We start from the raw sequence: 15,292 nt of genomic DNA on the forward strand, positions 1-15,292 counted from the left end.
AATTAAAAAGAAACTGGGAGATGGAAAATGGAACTATTAACCAACTTATGAGTGTCGTTGCATAGTTTTTCCACCAGAAGGCACAGCAAAACTCCACTGTTGGCAATGATATAATCAGCAAAGTAGCTGCCCACCAGCTATTAATTTTTTTTTTCAGTTGTACACACAAATTAATGCCATATATTTACAAATCAACTTTTTTTTAACTGAAATAATTTTATACAGTTCCTATATAAATAAAGTATCCTAAAGTATTTTATAGCTAGTTATATTAACATTGTGTGTATGCTATATTTGGAGAGGCGAGGTGGCCAAGTGGTTAGGGCGCTTGACCGTCAAGCAAACGGTCCCCGGTTCGAGCCTCGCCTCGGACAGTGATCTGGGGCTCGCCTCCTGTCCACCCAGCAGTGAATGGGGACCTGGTGGAAACACTGGGGAAGTTAAAGGCGGCGAGGAAAGGAACTGGCCACCCTACCTCACCATGCCGACGGCCTAGACAGAGTGTGCTCTCTAACGGGCACTCCCCAACGTACGTACGATAACGTATATGGGACTCTTTGACTTTTTGATGCTATATTTGAGTGAAGATGGAGAAACATTTTTTTTTTCTAATTAAGTAAGCTGTACCTTTAAAACCTTTAATGAATAAATGTTCATCTTTCCAGATGAATAGTCATTTATATAGGCCTAATTAATTCTGTTGTTGAAAGAGTTTTTTTTTTTCTTCTCTTGTACATTTAGGCCTGCTTGACTATTTTTGTGCTATTCACAATGTTTTAGTCCAGGGGTTCTCAACCTTTTCTGCTTTAAGGCCCACCTATTCATACTTGTTATGAGTCGGGGCCCATTAAAAAAGATCCCCAATTATTTTGGCTCATCTATTCTATTAGACTCGAATAATCTGTTGTAAAGTGTATTAATGGGATGCAACATCACTCCCTGTTACAGATGGAAGCCCAGGAATTAAAAAAATGCAATAAAAACAAACACTTTTTAATTGTAGGTATTGTATTTAAAACTGTATGGATGTGCCAGAAGCAAATATAAACCCATGCATGCAGGGCATTCTCACTCAAAAGGGATTAATGATCCAAAAGTGGAGTCTGGTCCATTAACACAAGAACTTATTGCCATGTTTGTGTTCAGCAAACAAGCAAGTTATTAAAACCAAGAAGTACACTCAAAAGAAGTGGATATAGAAACCACTCAGTGGGATTAGATCCTTACACGCTAACAAAGAAGGATTTTTCCTGTAAAAGAAAAAATTACTAGCTAAATTTGACATTAGTAGAATAAATTTTGATCCTATTGTAGCTGTAACTAAATCCAAAAGCAGTAGTTATGGATACTATTAATTAACTTAATGTGAAGATAATTAACAGGTAATCAGCAGATTTATAGGATAATAAACAGATGTGTTTATTTTTAGTCTTCTGTATTTGTAATTATTTGTATCTGTACATACACGACCCCACCAGCTCTGCTGATCAACTTATTGTGTTTTAAATAAAGTTATTCATTCATTCATGATGAGTTGGAAAATTATCCAACTGTTGAGTTCCCCGACATCTCAAACTAACTGGTGCTTTAGATATCGTGCTGCATGAACAAACAGATGAAAATCTGGAAGAGCATGGAGGCGTGCAACTTTTTATATGTGGCTAGGTTAAAGATCTGGGGATCAGGACACTACAAGACAGATGGCAGTAGACGGATTTAAGTGCAGGGAGAGTGTTTATTAGCAGGCGTGATATTTATAAAAACAAAACAGAAAGCAGAGTATTTAAACAGCGTTATAAACATGGCTAGAAACAAACGTGACCGTGATGATAATGATACTTTGCAAAGCCTCTGTGAAAACAGCGTCTGTATCTGTGCATGTTGATTGCGCTCAAATCACTGTCAGGTGTTTCCCATAATGACTGGGTCCCAAGCGTGCGCACAATGCGCTCCGTGAGCATGCGCGGCTGCTCGAGCTGCGCCAGACTCGAAGGCGCGATAGTCAAGTGTTCACCTGCTGTGTGACTACAACTTTTAGCTCAAATGTATATCACCATGCATCGCCACCAAAATGCCTCATTTTCGTCGATGATCCATCGCAAAGCATCGCGAGCTGTAGTGTGACTGTAGTTTAATGAGGCGGATGTGACGTCGGATGCAACCCAGCAATTGTACCCTGCTACGAGTAAAAAAAAAAAAAAAATTAACTTCAACTTGAAAAAAATTTGCGACCCATTAGATGGCGCTTTGCGGCCTACTGGTTGAGAAACACTGTTTTAGTCCATTTCGATGGATGGGTATTGGTCGATAATATTGGTTATTGGAAATCACAGACCTTTTTAAATCACTATCGATGAGTAGAGTGAATGGGGTACAGTTTTTCCTGTGTTTTAAGAGAGACAGCAAATTTTGTTGTATGTTAATTTGCAATGACAGTAAAAGGCGTTCAGATTCTGATATGTGCCAAAAAAATCCCTTACCCGTTGGTCCCTATTGTTAACTTTTGTGCACCTTAAAGCTGCATTAGCGTTTTTCTCCTGCTATCCAGCAGCAGGCAGATTTTTGAACGATATTCATGTTATGTAGTCTGAGTTCTGTCCTCATACTGCGCATGTATTTGGTAGGTGAAGATGGTGAAAACGAGCTGGTGGGAGCAGGAGGGACAGAACTAGCTGATTTTGGGCTGAGTTCAGATGAGGATGCTGAGAAATGCCCTATCTGCCTCAACTCTTTCCATGAACAGCCGGTAGCTACGCCCCAGAACTGTGAACACTACTTCTGTCTGGACTGCATTCTGGAGTGGGCGAAGGTGAGCACGCCACTGTCGGGTCACCAACCTGCAAGCACTTTACACACTATCGCTTGGGAAGTCTTTAATGTTAATTTTTCCCCCTGTTGTCATTAGAATGCCAACTCTTGTCCAATTGACCGCATCGTCTTCAGTAACATCCTGCTGAGAAAATGCTTTGGAGGAAAAGTCCAGAAGACGGTATGGAGCTCATTAATCATTTAGTGTCTTTACTTAATTGTGTGGCATCCTGGGAAAACCCATGAGATATCATGGTGAACGAATTTTGGAAAACAGCCAAAAAATAGAAGAAAATCAGATTTTGGTCAAAATAGGATTTTTCTGCTTATAAAATACTTTGGCACCTCAACTTAAAGAAACTATAAATACAGTGGCATGCAAAAGTTTGAGCACCCTTGCTGAAAATGTCTGTTACTGTGAATAGTTAAGTGAGCAGAAGATGAACTGATCACCAAAAGGCATAAAGGTAAAGACGACACATTTCTTTCTTTTCAGCGTTTTCTGCAAGATTTGTGTATTATTTTTGTTTTGTCCAGTTGGAGAGTGAAAAAAGAAAAGGAACACCATGTGAAAGTTTGGGCACCCCAATACATTTGAGTTCTCAGGTAACTTTTACCAAGGTTCCAGACCTTAATTAGCTTATTGAGCTGTGGCTTGTTCAAATTCTCAACGTCAGATGATGCAGATTTCAAAGCTGTATAAATTCTCTGACTCCTCAAACTTGTCCCTAAAATCAACAGCCATGGGCTCCTCTAAGCAACTCCCTCGCATTCTGAATAATAAAATAACTGATGCTCATAAAACAGGAGAAGGCTATAAGAATGTAGCAAAGTGTTTTCAGGTAGCTGTTTCCTCGGATTGTAATGTTATTAAGAAATGGCAGTTAACAGAAACAGTGGAGATCAAGGTGAGGTCTGGAAGATGAAGAAAACTTTCTGAAAGAACTGCTTGTTGGATTGCTAGAAAGGCAAATAAAAACCCCTGTTTGACTGCAAAAGACCTTCAGAAAGATTGAGCAGACCCTGGAGTGGTGGTGCACTGTTCTACTATGCAGCGACACCTGAACAAATATGACCTTCATGAGAGTCATCAGAAGAAAACCTTTCCTGCGTCCTAGCCACAAAATTCAGCGTCTGAAGTTTGCAAATGAACATCTAAATAAGCCTGATGCATTTTGGAAACAAGTCCTGTGGACTGATGAAATCAAAATAGAACTTTTTGGCCACAATGTGCAAAGGTATGTTTGGAGAAAAAAGGGTGCCAAATTCCAGGAAAAGAACACCTCTCCAACTCTGAAGCATGGGTGTGGATCGATCATGCTTTGGGGTTGTGTTGCAGCCAGTGGCACAGGGCACATTTCATTGGTCGAGGGAAGTATGGATTCAAATAAATACCAGCAAATTCTGGAAGTAAACATCACACCATCTGTAAAAAAGTTGAAGTTAAAAAGAGGACGGGTCCTACAATAAGACGATGATCCAAAACACACCTCAAAATCTACAATGGAATACCTCAAGAGGCACAAGCTGAAGGTTTTGCCCTGGCCCTCACAGTCCCCTGACCTAAACATCATTGAAAATCTGTGGATAGATCTCAAAAGAGCAGTGCATGGCAAGACAGCCCAAGAAACTTGTAGAACTGGAAGCCTTTTGCAAGACGAATGTGTGAAAATCCCCCAGGTAAGAACTGAAAGATTATTAGCTGGCTACAAAAAGTGTTTACAAGCTGTGATACTTGCCAAAGGGGGTGTTACTAAGTACTGACCATCCAGGGTGCCCAAACTTTTGCTTGAGGTCCTTTTCATTTTTTGGTATTTTACGCCTGTAAATCTCATCTCATCTCATTATCTCTAGCCGCTTTATCCTTCTACAGGGTCGCAGACAAGCTGGAGCCTATCCCAGCTGACTACGGGCGAAAGGCGGGGTACACCCTGGACAAGTCGCCAGGTCATCACAGGGCCGACACATAGACACAGACAACCATTCACACTCACATTCACACCTACGGTCAATTTAGAGTCACCAGTTAACCTAACCTGCATGTCTTTGGACTGTGGGGGAAACCGGAGCACCCGGAGGAAACCCACGCGGACACGGGGAGAACATGCAAACTCCGCACAGAAAGGCCCTCGCCGGCCACGGGGCTCGAACCCAGGACCTTCTTGCTGTGAGGCGACAGCGCTAACCACTACACCACCGTGCCGCCCACGCCTGTAAATGATGGAAATAAAAATGTAATCTTGTGGAAAATATTAAAGAAATGTCATCTTTACCTTTATGCCTTTTGGTGATCAGTTCATCTTCTGCTCATTTAACTATTCACAGTAACAGATATTTTCAGCAAGGGTGCCCAAATTTTTGCATGCCACTGTATGTGTATCCAGTCATACAAGGAAAGATTTTAATTTATTTATTTTGTACAGACTGTCTAAGTTTAATAAGTGCAGCAGTAAAAGCAGTCAGTCTATTCTTACTAAAGATGTCCGAATTGTTGCTAGCAAAGGGCGATTTCTTCTCACAGTGAATGTTGGGCTGTATGTAAAGGTGCCATAGAATGGAAATCCGTATTTACCTCGGCATAGTTGAAAAAGGAGAGTTTGGTTCATGGAACTGTGACCCTCAGACAACGTTGTTTCCTCTTTCAAATGCAAATCCTGCCTATGTAAAAGAGTGCGGTACAACGGGTCAATTTCCAAAATCTTGGACTGTTGTACAACAGTTGAAACTCCTTAAGAATAGTAACGAGTATATAATATTTAATAAAATTAATTTAATATAATAGTTATTTAATACTTATTCACGCTTTTTTTTTCCTCCCCTGTATCGCTAGACAGACACCAGGCTTTTCAATGACATAATTTGGGCTACACCCTGCATTTCTGAATTTGGGCTTTTTCTGTCGTGATGCAGGGTAATTTGGGCTGTTCTGCACGCGCAAAGTGCTGTTTTCCCAGTGCGCTGTGTTTAAACCTGCTGCTGCTGCTTTTTTTTTAGCTACAAAGTTGTGAATAAATAAAGAAATCTATGAATCTTTACCTTGATTGCAAAATGTCTACCGCATTAATCCCTCTTGATGTACATGTGCATGACAAAAATAATTAGAATACAGTTAGTTAGTATTTAAAAGATGTGTTGGGGCCTGAGGAGCCTGTGAATGAAAAAGCAAGTTCTGCACTGCTGCCATCAAAGAGACAAACCTGTAGCAGACCTGCGACACAAAAGGTTTTTCAGTCACATCACAAGAATCGGCAGTGCAGTTCACAGCATGCAGTCAGGTAAAAGATCTTAGTTTAAATGAAAGGCTGGCGTCTAAGGCCCTGTCCACACGGCAACGGATTCAGGTGAATCTGATAAAATTGTTTATCGTTTCGGCCTGGCGTCCACACGGCATCGGCGTTTTGGGTGCCCCAAAACGAAATCTTTTGAGAACGGGTTCCAGAGTGGAAAAATCTGGCAACGGCGCCGTTGCGAAGTCGTCTGGATGAGTAGAACGGATTTGTTTACGATGACGTCACAACCACATGACTGTCAGTGCTTCACGCCGGGTAGAAGTGTGACGAACTCGATGCGAGTTGTCAACAAATCCTATAACTTGGTTCATGAAACGCGCTTACAAAATATTTTCACTGTGAATATTTATTGTGTAATGGTGCAAAGTGAGAGAGAGAGAGAGAGAGAATATAGCCCTTAGGGCAGAGTCAATCCCGCCAGCAAAAATAGGGAAAAAAGGAGCGATCTCACCTCTTCAGATGTTGGTTTAAGTCCTACAATACATTCCTCAAAAAGGGCGTAGAAGAACAAATTAATCCATCAATGTGTAGCATTCAATTTATTCCGGACCATTAAAGACGCCGCCTTCCGCGTAGAATCATACGTCATCCTCGCCGCCATATTGGATGGGGCAAAGCGGAGAATAAAGATGCCTCATTCATGTGCTGCGTTTAACTGTACCAACAGGTTTGCCGTCCAAACGAGATCACATGGGATTACGTTTCACAGGTGAGACTGGAAAAATACTTTTCATTGTATTTGGTCATTATAACGTAATTTTACGAACAGATTTTTCTGACATTGTGGCTAATATGAAGTCTCGCGCATAATAGTTTATGCGCATGCGTCCTTACTTCTTCTATTGTTCTGGTGTCTCCGATGGGACCGTCTTACAGCGCCCCTAGAGGTGTGGCATGTGTATTGCATTGTTTTCAGCAAGCGTTGCATTCCCATATGTACCTGATATTTTACTGATCCGTTGCCCATGTGGACGCGATTTTTTTTTTTTTTAATCTCGTTGCCGTTGTCGTGTGGATGTAGCCTAAGACCATCATCAACAAGAGGACCAAGCTCCAAGTCACTGATTCCACCTACACTTATACAACTGTGTGGATTTAAGATGCAAGCTGTATCTTAAATACACACAGTTGTGCTCTGAATAGCTCTCTTTTATTCAGTCTTTTACCTGATTTAAATCATATGACACTAGGTATCAGAGAGATATCGCAGTTGAGGTCAGATAATGTGGGATATAGGGCTATTTTTAGGTTTTTAAATGATACAGGAATTATTCTGAGAATTTATCACAATAGGGTAGTAAACGTTCTGGTTCACACTCCAGTCCAGAAGGTGGCAATAATGCACCTAAAAGCGGTTTGCCAACCACCATAAAAGAAGAAGAAAGACGATTTACCTAAAATGGGCGGCACGGTGGTGTAGTGGTTAGCACAGTCGCCTCACAGCAAGAAGGTTCCGGGTTTGAACCCAGCGGCCGGCGAGGGCCTTTCTGTGCGGAGTTTGCATGTTCTCCCCGTGTCTGCGTGGGTTTCCTCCGGGTGCTCCGGTTTCCCCCACAGTCCAAAGACATGCAGTTAGGTTAACATGGGGCGGCCTTGGGCTGAGGTGCCCTTGAGCGAGGTACCGAACCCCTGACTGCTCCCCGGGCGCTCTGGTGTGGCTGCCCACTGCTCTGGGTGTGTGTGCGTGTGTTCACTGCTTCAGATGGGTTAAATGCAGAGGATGAATTTCACTGTGCTTGAAGTGTGCATGTGACAAAGGTTTCTTCTTCTTCTAATGGTCATTGATGCACGAGTCTCGCTCCTCCATGAAATCATGGCGTGCCAATCGCCTTTGATGGAGAATTCATGCTCTGCACGAGGCTTACGGCTAGTTCGACGAACCTGGAACAACATGGGAATGGTGCGGATTTCACGTCAATTACGAGAAATACATCCTAATTCTCGCTAATTTCTGTGTTTTTAAAGAAGAAAGTCAAGACATTGGGTTTTATGCAGCCAAGTTTATTTAATCAACATTTGTTTTTGTTTTTTTACTTTTGATAGCATATTTTGGGCGCTTGACCTTAATTTGGGCGCCTACAACGTTATCCATCACAGGTTTCATGTAATTGAAAGGCCTGGACACCAACTGCCAGAATCAAATCCCTTGTGTGTGTGTCAGCATACTTGGTCAATAAACAGGATTCTGATTCTGAATATTCATGCACCAAAATTTGCATACACCATCCCAGTCTATGTACAAGTTCAGAGGCGATATTACCATGGGCCTGCACAGTCTAAGCTTCAACAGTTCTGCGGGTATTGGTGCTCAAATACAACAAGATTAAGTGCAGTTGGTGCACCAGTTATTGTTGATATAGATATCCCTGCTCTTACTGGAGTCTTTTGTTCAGTGTGCGCAGTGCAGCATCCAGTCCGTTAGCACAACGGTCCTGTCGGGCACCAGCATGTCTCTGTCTCTGTAAAAATCAGCACATAGCAGTCCCTGAGACATCTCTATATGTTGAGCGACAGCTTTGTACCTTTAGCGAGGAAAATGCTAGCAGGGATGAGAATTTTCCGCCGATCGGCGGATGTCCGACTTTTTCAGACCAAAATGATCGTTTTTGAGATCGATGTAAATCCGTTGAGAAATTTTCGGGGGGTACGGGTTAACGATCTGTGGTCACCTTATGACGCAGACATCCCAAGTCTCCCGGAAGTTCCGGGAGTCTCCCACATATTGATAGTGGCTCCCTGATGCCTGCAAATTGGAGAATATCTCCCGGAATCTAGAGCAAGCGGGCAACAGCGTGCACGCGAAACATTAATGTCTGCCTTGTGCATCTTAGAATGTGCGTATATGACGGAGCGCGAGAGAGAGACTGCGTGTGTGCCTGTTTATGTAGCGCATGCTAGACAAAGAGCATCCTGATTGGGTTACTCAGAAAAATAAGCCAATCATCTTTCAGTGTGGGCGGGCTTTTATCTCTTTTCTCGAGGACCGAAGTTTTCAGTTCAGTCAGTGCAGCCTACAGGATCGTCATGGCAGAGAGCGCGCGCCCCAAAAAACCAAAGTGCAAAACCCACTTCAACCTCAGATTGCACAAAAGAATATCCCTGTCTGATAAGGGTAAAAAATAATGACAGTTTTGCGCGATGTACTGTTTGCAGCAGTGGTTTCAGCATTGCCCATGGTGGCTTAAATGATTGCAAAGGACATGTTGAGGTGAGGAGTGTCATTTCATGTGCATTATATTTAGGTCTACAACAGGCTGGCATGAAAAGACCAAACTTATTGAAGATTTCTGTAAAGTAACGATGTATGACTATACATCATATATATCACCTATATATCTAATACATGTCATATATAAATTCGCCCGTAGTCAGCTGGGATAGGCTCCAGCTTGCCTGCGACCCTGTAGAAGGATAAAGCGGCTAGAGATAATGAGATGAATGAGATGAGATATAAATGTGTATCTTTTATAAATGGGGTTAGCTTATCTAATGTAGCATGTTGGGGAGAATCATAGTATCATATCTATATTTCTGATGAAATTTTAGGTATGATACCATGTATAACTCTCCTACTTATTACTCATTTCATAGGGGGACGGAATTGCTGGCATGCACTGCGCGGGAGCGTCTGCCCAAATTTTTTAGGCCGAGATGAACTTATAGTTTTTGATTTTTAAAAAATTTCCAATATGTAATGCCCATTGTACATGCCTGTTCTTTAATTCAAAATCACCATCTTGATCTTCAGATTGACCATATGGTATCTGTATTACATTACACAACATCCTGTCCAGATAAAACCTAGTTAGTACACACAACAGTTGAAAGGGAAGTGATGAGTGATGTTGAATGTTGCCTGCTTAATATGCAAGACCTCCTGCTACCATGATAACATCAGAAGAAAGCTTAAGAGAATTATATGATAGAACTTTTTTCTGGTTTGCACTTCATTTTAAAGGATTAGAGTATTGAAAGACATGAATAGCAAAAATGCAGAAATATAATACTGTAGAGCTCGTTTATATTAAAAGGTGCATTGATTTTTTGAAATCATCAAATGTGAATTGATTAAAAACAAGTCTCTTGTACCATATCATTTTCACCTGGTAGTCCACCAAGAAGGGGAATTTATTTCCAAATAAATTGCAACTTTTTGCTGATAAAATTAATGGTTTTGGGGTAAAAAAAAATAGCCAAAAATCTTTAGCTCCCACCCCCTGGGCCCCCACCGGGGCTCTGCCCCTGGGCCCCGCTGGGGGCCTGCGGCCCCCAAAGCCCTGTCTTTTTTCAGACTTTTTTAATATTTTTCATTCTCATCCCTGTGCTAGGCAAAGAAGGTCTTTGAAAGTTGCTAAAAAGCTTGTTCACAACTTCACTTGATGTTAAGTACAACCGCGATTCCAAAAAAGTTGGGACAAAGTACAAATTGTAAATAAAAACGGAATGCAATAATTTACAAATCTCAAAAACTGATGTTGTATTCACAGTAGAACATAGACAACATATCAAATGTCAAAAGTGAGACATTTTGAAATTTCATGCCAAATATTGGCTCATTTGAAATTTCATGACAGCAACACATCTCAAAAAAAGTTGGGACGGGGCAATAAGAGGCTGGAAAAGTTAAAGGTACAAAAAAGGAACAGCTGGAGGACCAAATTGCAACTCATTAGGTTAATTGTCAATCGGTCATTAACACGACTGGGTATAAAAAGAGCATCTTGGAGTGGCAGCGGCTCTCAGAAGTAAAGATGGGAAGAGGATCACCAATCCCCCTAATTCTGCGCCAACAAATAGTGGAGCAATATCAGAAAGGAGTTCGACAGTGTACAATTGCAAAGAGTTTGAACATATCATCATCTACAGTGCATAATATCATCAAAAGATTCAGAGAATCTGGAAGAATCTCTGTGCACAAGGGTCAAGGCCGGAAAACCATACTGGGTGCCCATGATCTTCAGGCCCTTAGAAGGCACTGCATCACATACAGGCATGCTTCTGTATTGGAAATCACAAAATGGGCTCAGGAATATTTCCAGAGAACATTATCTGTGAACACAATTCACCGTGCCATCCGCCGTTGCCAGCTAAAACTCTGTAGTTCAAAGAAGAAGCCGTATCTAAACACGATCCAGAAGCGCAGACGTCTTCTCTGGGCCAAGGCTCATTTAAAATGGACTGTGGCAAAGTGGAAAACTGTTCTGTGGTCAGACGAATCAAAATTTGAAGTTCTTTATGGAAATCAGGGACGCCGTGTCATTCAGACTAAAGAGGAGAAGGACGACCCAAGTTGTTATCAGCGCTCAGTTCAGAAGCCTGCATCTCTGATGGTATGGGGTTGCATTAGTGCGTGTGGCATGGGCAGCTTACACATCTGGAAAGACACCATCAATGCTGAAAGGTATATCCAGGTTCTAGAGCAACATATGCTCCCATCCAGACGACGTCTCTTTCAGGGAAGACCTTGCATTTTCCAACATGACAATGCCAAACCACATACTGCATCAATTACAGCATCATGGCTGCGTAGAAGAAGGGTCCGGGTACTGAACTGGCCAGCCTGCAGTCCAGATCTTTCACCCATAGAAAACATTTGGCGCATCATAAAACGGAAGGTACAACAAAAAAGACCTAAGACAGTTGAGCAACTAGAATCCTACATTAGACAAGAATGGGTTAACATTCCTATCCCTAAACTTGAGCAACTTGTCTCCTCAGTCCCCAGACGTTTACAGACTGTTGTAAAGAGAAAAGGGGATGTCTCACAGTGGTAAACATGGCCTTGTCCCAACTTTTTTGAGATGTGTTGTTGTCATGAAATTTAAAATCACCTAATTTTTCTCTTTAAATGATACATTTTCTCAGTTTAAACATTTGATATGGCATCTACGTTCTATTCTGAATAAAATATGGAATTTTGAAATTTCCACATCATTGCATTCCATTTTTATTTACAATTTGTACTTTGTCCCAACTTTTTTGGAATCGGGGTTGTAGTTCCTTGCAGCTCTATGAATGATTCGCACTGGAGGCTAAACAACGCTGCTGTGTCTGGATGAATCATTGCACATTTCACTCTGGATGGTTTCTCAAACCTTAGGCATTATCGAGCAGGCTTCCCCTCAGCGTTTCACTCTGAAGAGAGTTGCAGGTCGCAGCCATGCTGTGTGATTTTATCCACTTGTTAATAGTCGAAACCAGATCGGAGAAATAGTCTGTGGTGTTTTATACATCTGGAATATAAGGCCCATCTTTATCAGTCACTTTGTCAAGTAAATCTCTAATTTATCAGTTTACTCATCAGCAAGACATAACTCGGAAGCTAATTAGATCAGTTGCTTAGAGAGATCCACTCGAATGTGCTTTTTAGACATTTTACTATGATCCATGACTATGGGTTGCCAGATTTTATATTATTATAAATTTGAAACTTTCTAATAACATTTGGATTCTGCAAATTTCCTTTCTGAACATGAGTTTGCTGAAATTTGACAAAAATTCAGATTGCTTTGAAAGTTGCTTCATGGTGAATGTGATTTAAATGACTTCTTGACCGAGATACATAGAAATATCTGGCAACCCTGACCCTTGCTGTGCATTGTGTGAGCCTTTGCGCTGCAAAGTTCATTGATCTGTTGTTAATGATCCCACCAAAAAGGGAATACAGCTTGTTTCATCCTATGGCCAAATCAGAGGGTTGTAAATGGGTGTGTAAAACTGCATCTGGGCATTTTTCCCTCAATCAAAGTCATGTACATGTATTTAAATATCAGAGATCAATTTAAAATCCAGAATAAATGCATTCTTTGGCACCGTTAATCAAATCAGTGTTGGTGATTTGGCACCACAGTTTTCAGAACGTCACATAGTAGAAAATCCGTTTCATCAAAATTTCATCATGTGAAGGATTTTCCCAGGCTGCCACACAGTTTCTCATAGTTATATGTATCTGTTTTCTACCTTCAAATCATTGACCATGACTAGCGAGAAGAAGCCATACTGGGTAAAAAGACCCTTTTGTTGAGGAGTTGGACCTGTTTGTCGTGTGCACATGTAGATTACAGTTCAGAGGCCAGTGACAAATGAACAAGAGGAGCAAGTGAATGTGGATGTGGATCTGGAGCAAACCAGCTGTGAGGTGTGTAGAGGGACAGACAGAGAAGATCGCCTGCTGCTCTGTGATGGTTGTGATGCCGGGTGAGACATTCATGCTGTATTTGTGTCTAAGACACACAGGGTTTTGTTTAATGGTTAAGGTTTGTAAAACACACAATCAGCGAATTTACATTTTGCAAACACCATTTTGGAAAAAAAAAAAACCCACACATCTAATAACTGAATTGAAATGTTTTAAAATTGATTTTAATAATAATATGTTGTTTATGCAGGAAAAAAAAAACCATTGGTATAAGCATTTATGATGTCCTAAATATTTTTATTGAGTGGGGCATTTATCACCTACCTTTCTGACACTCTTGCTTTCCTCTTAAAGGTACCATATGGAGTGTTTAACGCCTCCGTTGGATGCTGTGCCTGTTGAGGAGTGGTTTTGCCCAGAATGTGCACCAAACAACCACAACAGAAGTAATAAGCCAGATTTTACAATTAGCAGCAAATAATTCTATTTTTATTTCCTTTAATTATAATATACAGTGGTGCTTGAAAGTTTGTGAACCCGTTAGAATTTTCTATATTTCTGCATAAATATGACCTAAAACATCATCAGATTTTCACACAAGTCCTAAAAGTAGATAAAGAGAACCCAGTTAAACAAATGAGACAAAAATATTATACTTGGTCATTTATTTATTGAGGAAAATGATCCAATATTACATATCTGTGAGTGGCAAAAGTATGTGAACCTCTAGGATTAGCAGTTAATTTGAAGGTGAAATTAGAGTCAGGTGTTTTCAATCAATGGGATGACAATCAGGTGTGAGTGGGCACCCTGTTTTATTTAAAGAACAGGGATCTATCAAAGTCTGATCTTCGCAACACACGTTTGTGGAAGTGCATCATGCCATGAAGAAAGGAGATTTCTGAGGACCTCAGAAAAAGCATTGTTGATGCTCATCAGGCTGGAAAAGGTTACAAAACCATCTCTAAAGAGTTTGGACTCCACCAATCCACAGTCAGACAGATTGTGTACAAATGGAGGAAATTCAAGACCATTGTTACCCTCCCCAGGAGTGGTCGACCAACAAAGATCACTCCAAGAGCAAGGCGTGTAATAGTCGGCGAGGTCACAAAGGACCCCAGGGTAACTTCTAAGCAACTGAAGGCCTCGCTCACATTGGCTAATGTTCATGAGTCCACCATCAGGAGAACACTAAACAACAATGGTGTGCATGGCAGGTTTGCAAGGAGAAAGCCACTGCTCTCCAAAAAAAACATTGCTGCTCGTCTGCAGTTTGCTAAACATCATGTGGACAAGCCAGAAGGCTATTGGAACAATGTTTTGTGGATGGATGAGAGCAAAATAGAACTTTTTGGTTTAAATGAGAAGCGTTATGTTTGGAGAAAGGAAACCACTGCATTCCAGCATAAGAACCTTATCCCATCTGTGAAACATGGTGGTGGTAGTATCATGATTTGGGCCTGTTTTGCTGCATCTGGGCCAGGACGGCTTGCCATCATTGATGGAACAATGAATTTTGAATTATACCAGCGAATTCTAAAGGAAAATGTCAGGACATCTGTCCATGAACTGAATCTCAAGAGAAGGTGGGTCATGCAGCAAGACAACGACCCTAAGCACACAAGTCGTTCTACCAAAGAATGGTTAAAGAAGAATAAAGTTAATGTTTTGGAATGGCCAAGTCAAAGTCCTGACCTTAATCCAATGGAAATGTTGTGGAAGGACCTGAAGTGAGCAGTTCATGTGAGGAAACTCACCAACATCCCAGAGTTGAAGCTGTTCTGTACGGAGGAATGGGCTAAAATTCCTCCAAGCCGGTGTGCAGGACTGATCAACAGTTACCGGAAACGTTTAGTTGCAGTTATTGCTGCACAAGGGGGTCACACCAGATACTGAAAGCAAAGGTTCACATACTTTTGCCACTTACAGATATGTAATATTGGATCATTTTCCTCAATAAATAAATGACCAAGTATAATATTTTTGTCTCATTTGTTTAACTGTGTTCTCTTTATCTACTTTTGGGACTTGTGTGAAAATCTGATGATGTTTTCGG

General features: G+C 41.1%; 1 protein-coding gene across 5 annotated transcripts in view; it reads left to right on the top strand.

The window, feature by feature from the left end:
* The window catches only part of phrf1 (PHD and ring finger domains 1), a 60,165-nt gene that overhangs the window by 9,894 nt on the left and 34,979 nt on the right, over window positions 1–15,292 (top strand). For all 5 annotated transcript variants that reach the window (XM_060915100.1, XM_060915101.1, XM_060915102.1 and 2 more), the window contains exons 4-7: window positions 2,625–2,809; window positions 2,906–2,989; window positions 13,156–13,295; window positions 13,591–13,682. In XM_060915100.1, coding sequence (XP_060771083.1) covers window positions 2,625–2,809; window positions 2,906–2,989; window positions 13,156–13,295; window positions 13,591–13,682 — 501 coding nt within the window. The remainder of the gene's footprint in view (window positions 1–2,624; window positions 2,810–2,905; window positions 2,990–13,155; window positions 13,296–13,590; window positions 13,683–15,292) is intronic.

The sequence above is a fragment of the Neoarius graeffei genome, chromosome 2 (genome assembly GCF_027579695.1).
Source record: "Neoarius graeffei isolate fNeoGra1 chromosome 2, fNeoGra1.pri, whole genome shotgun sequence".
Taxonomy (NCBI): domain Eukaryota; kingdom Metazoa; phylum Chordata; class Actinopteri; order Siluriformes; family Ariidae; genus Neoarius; species Neoarius graeffei.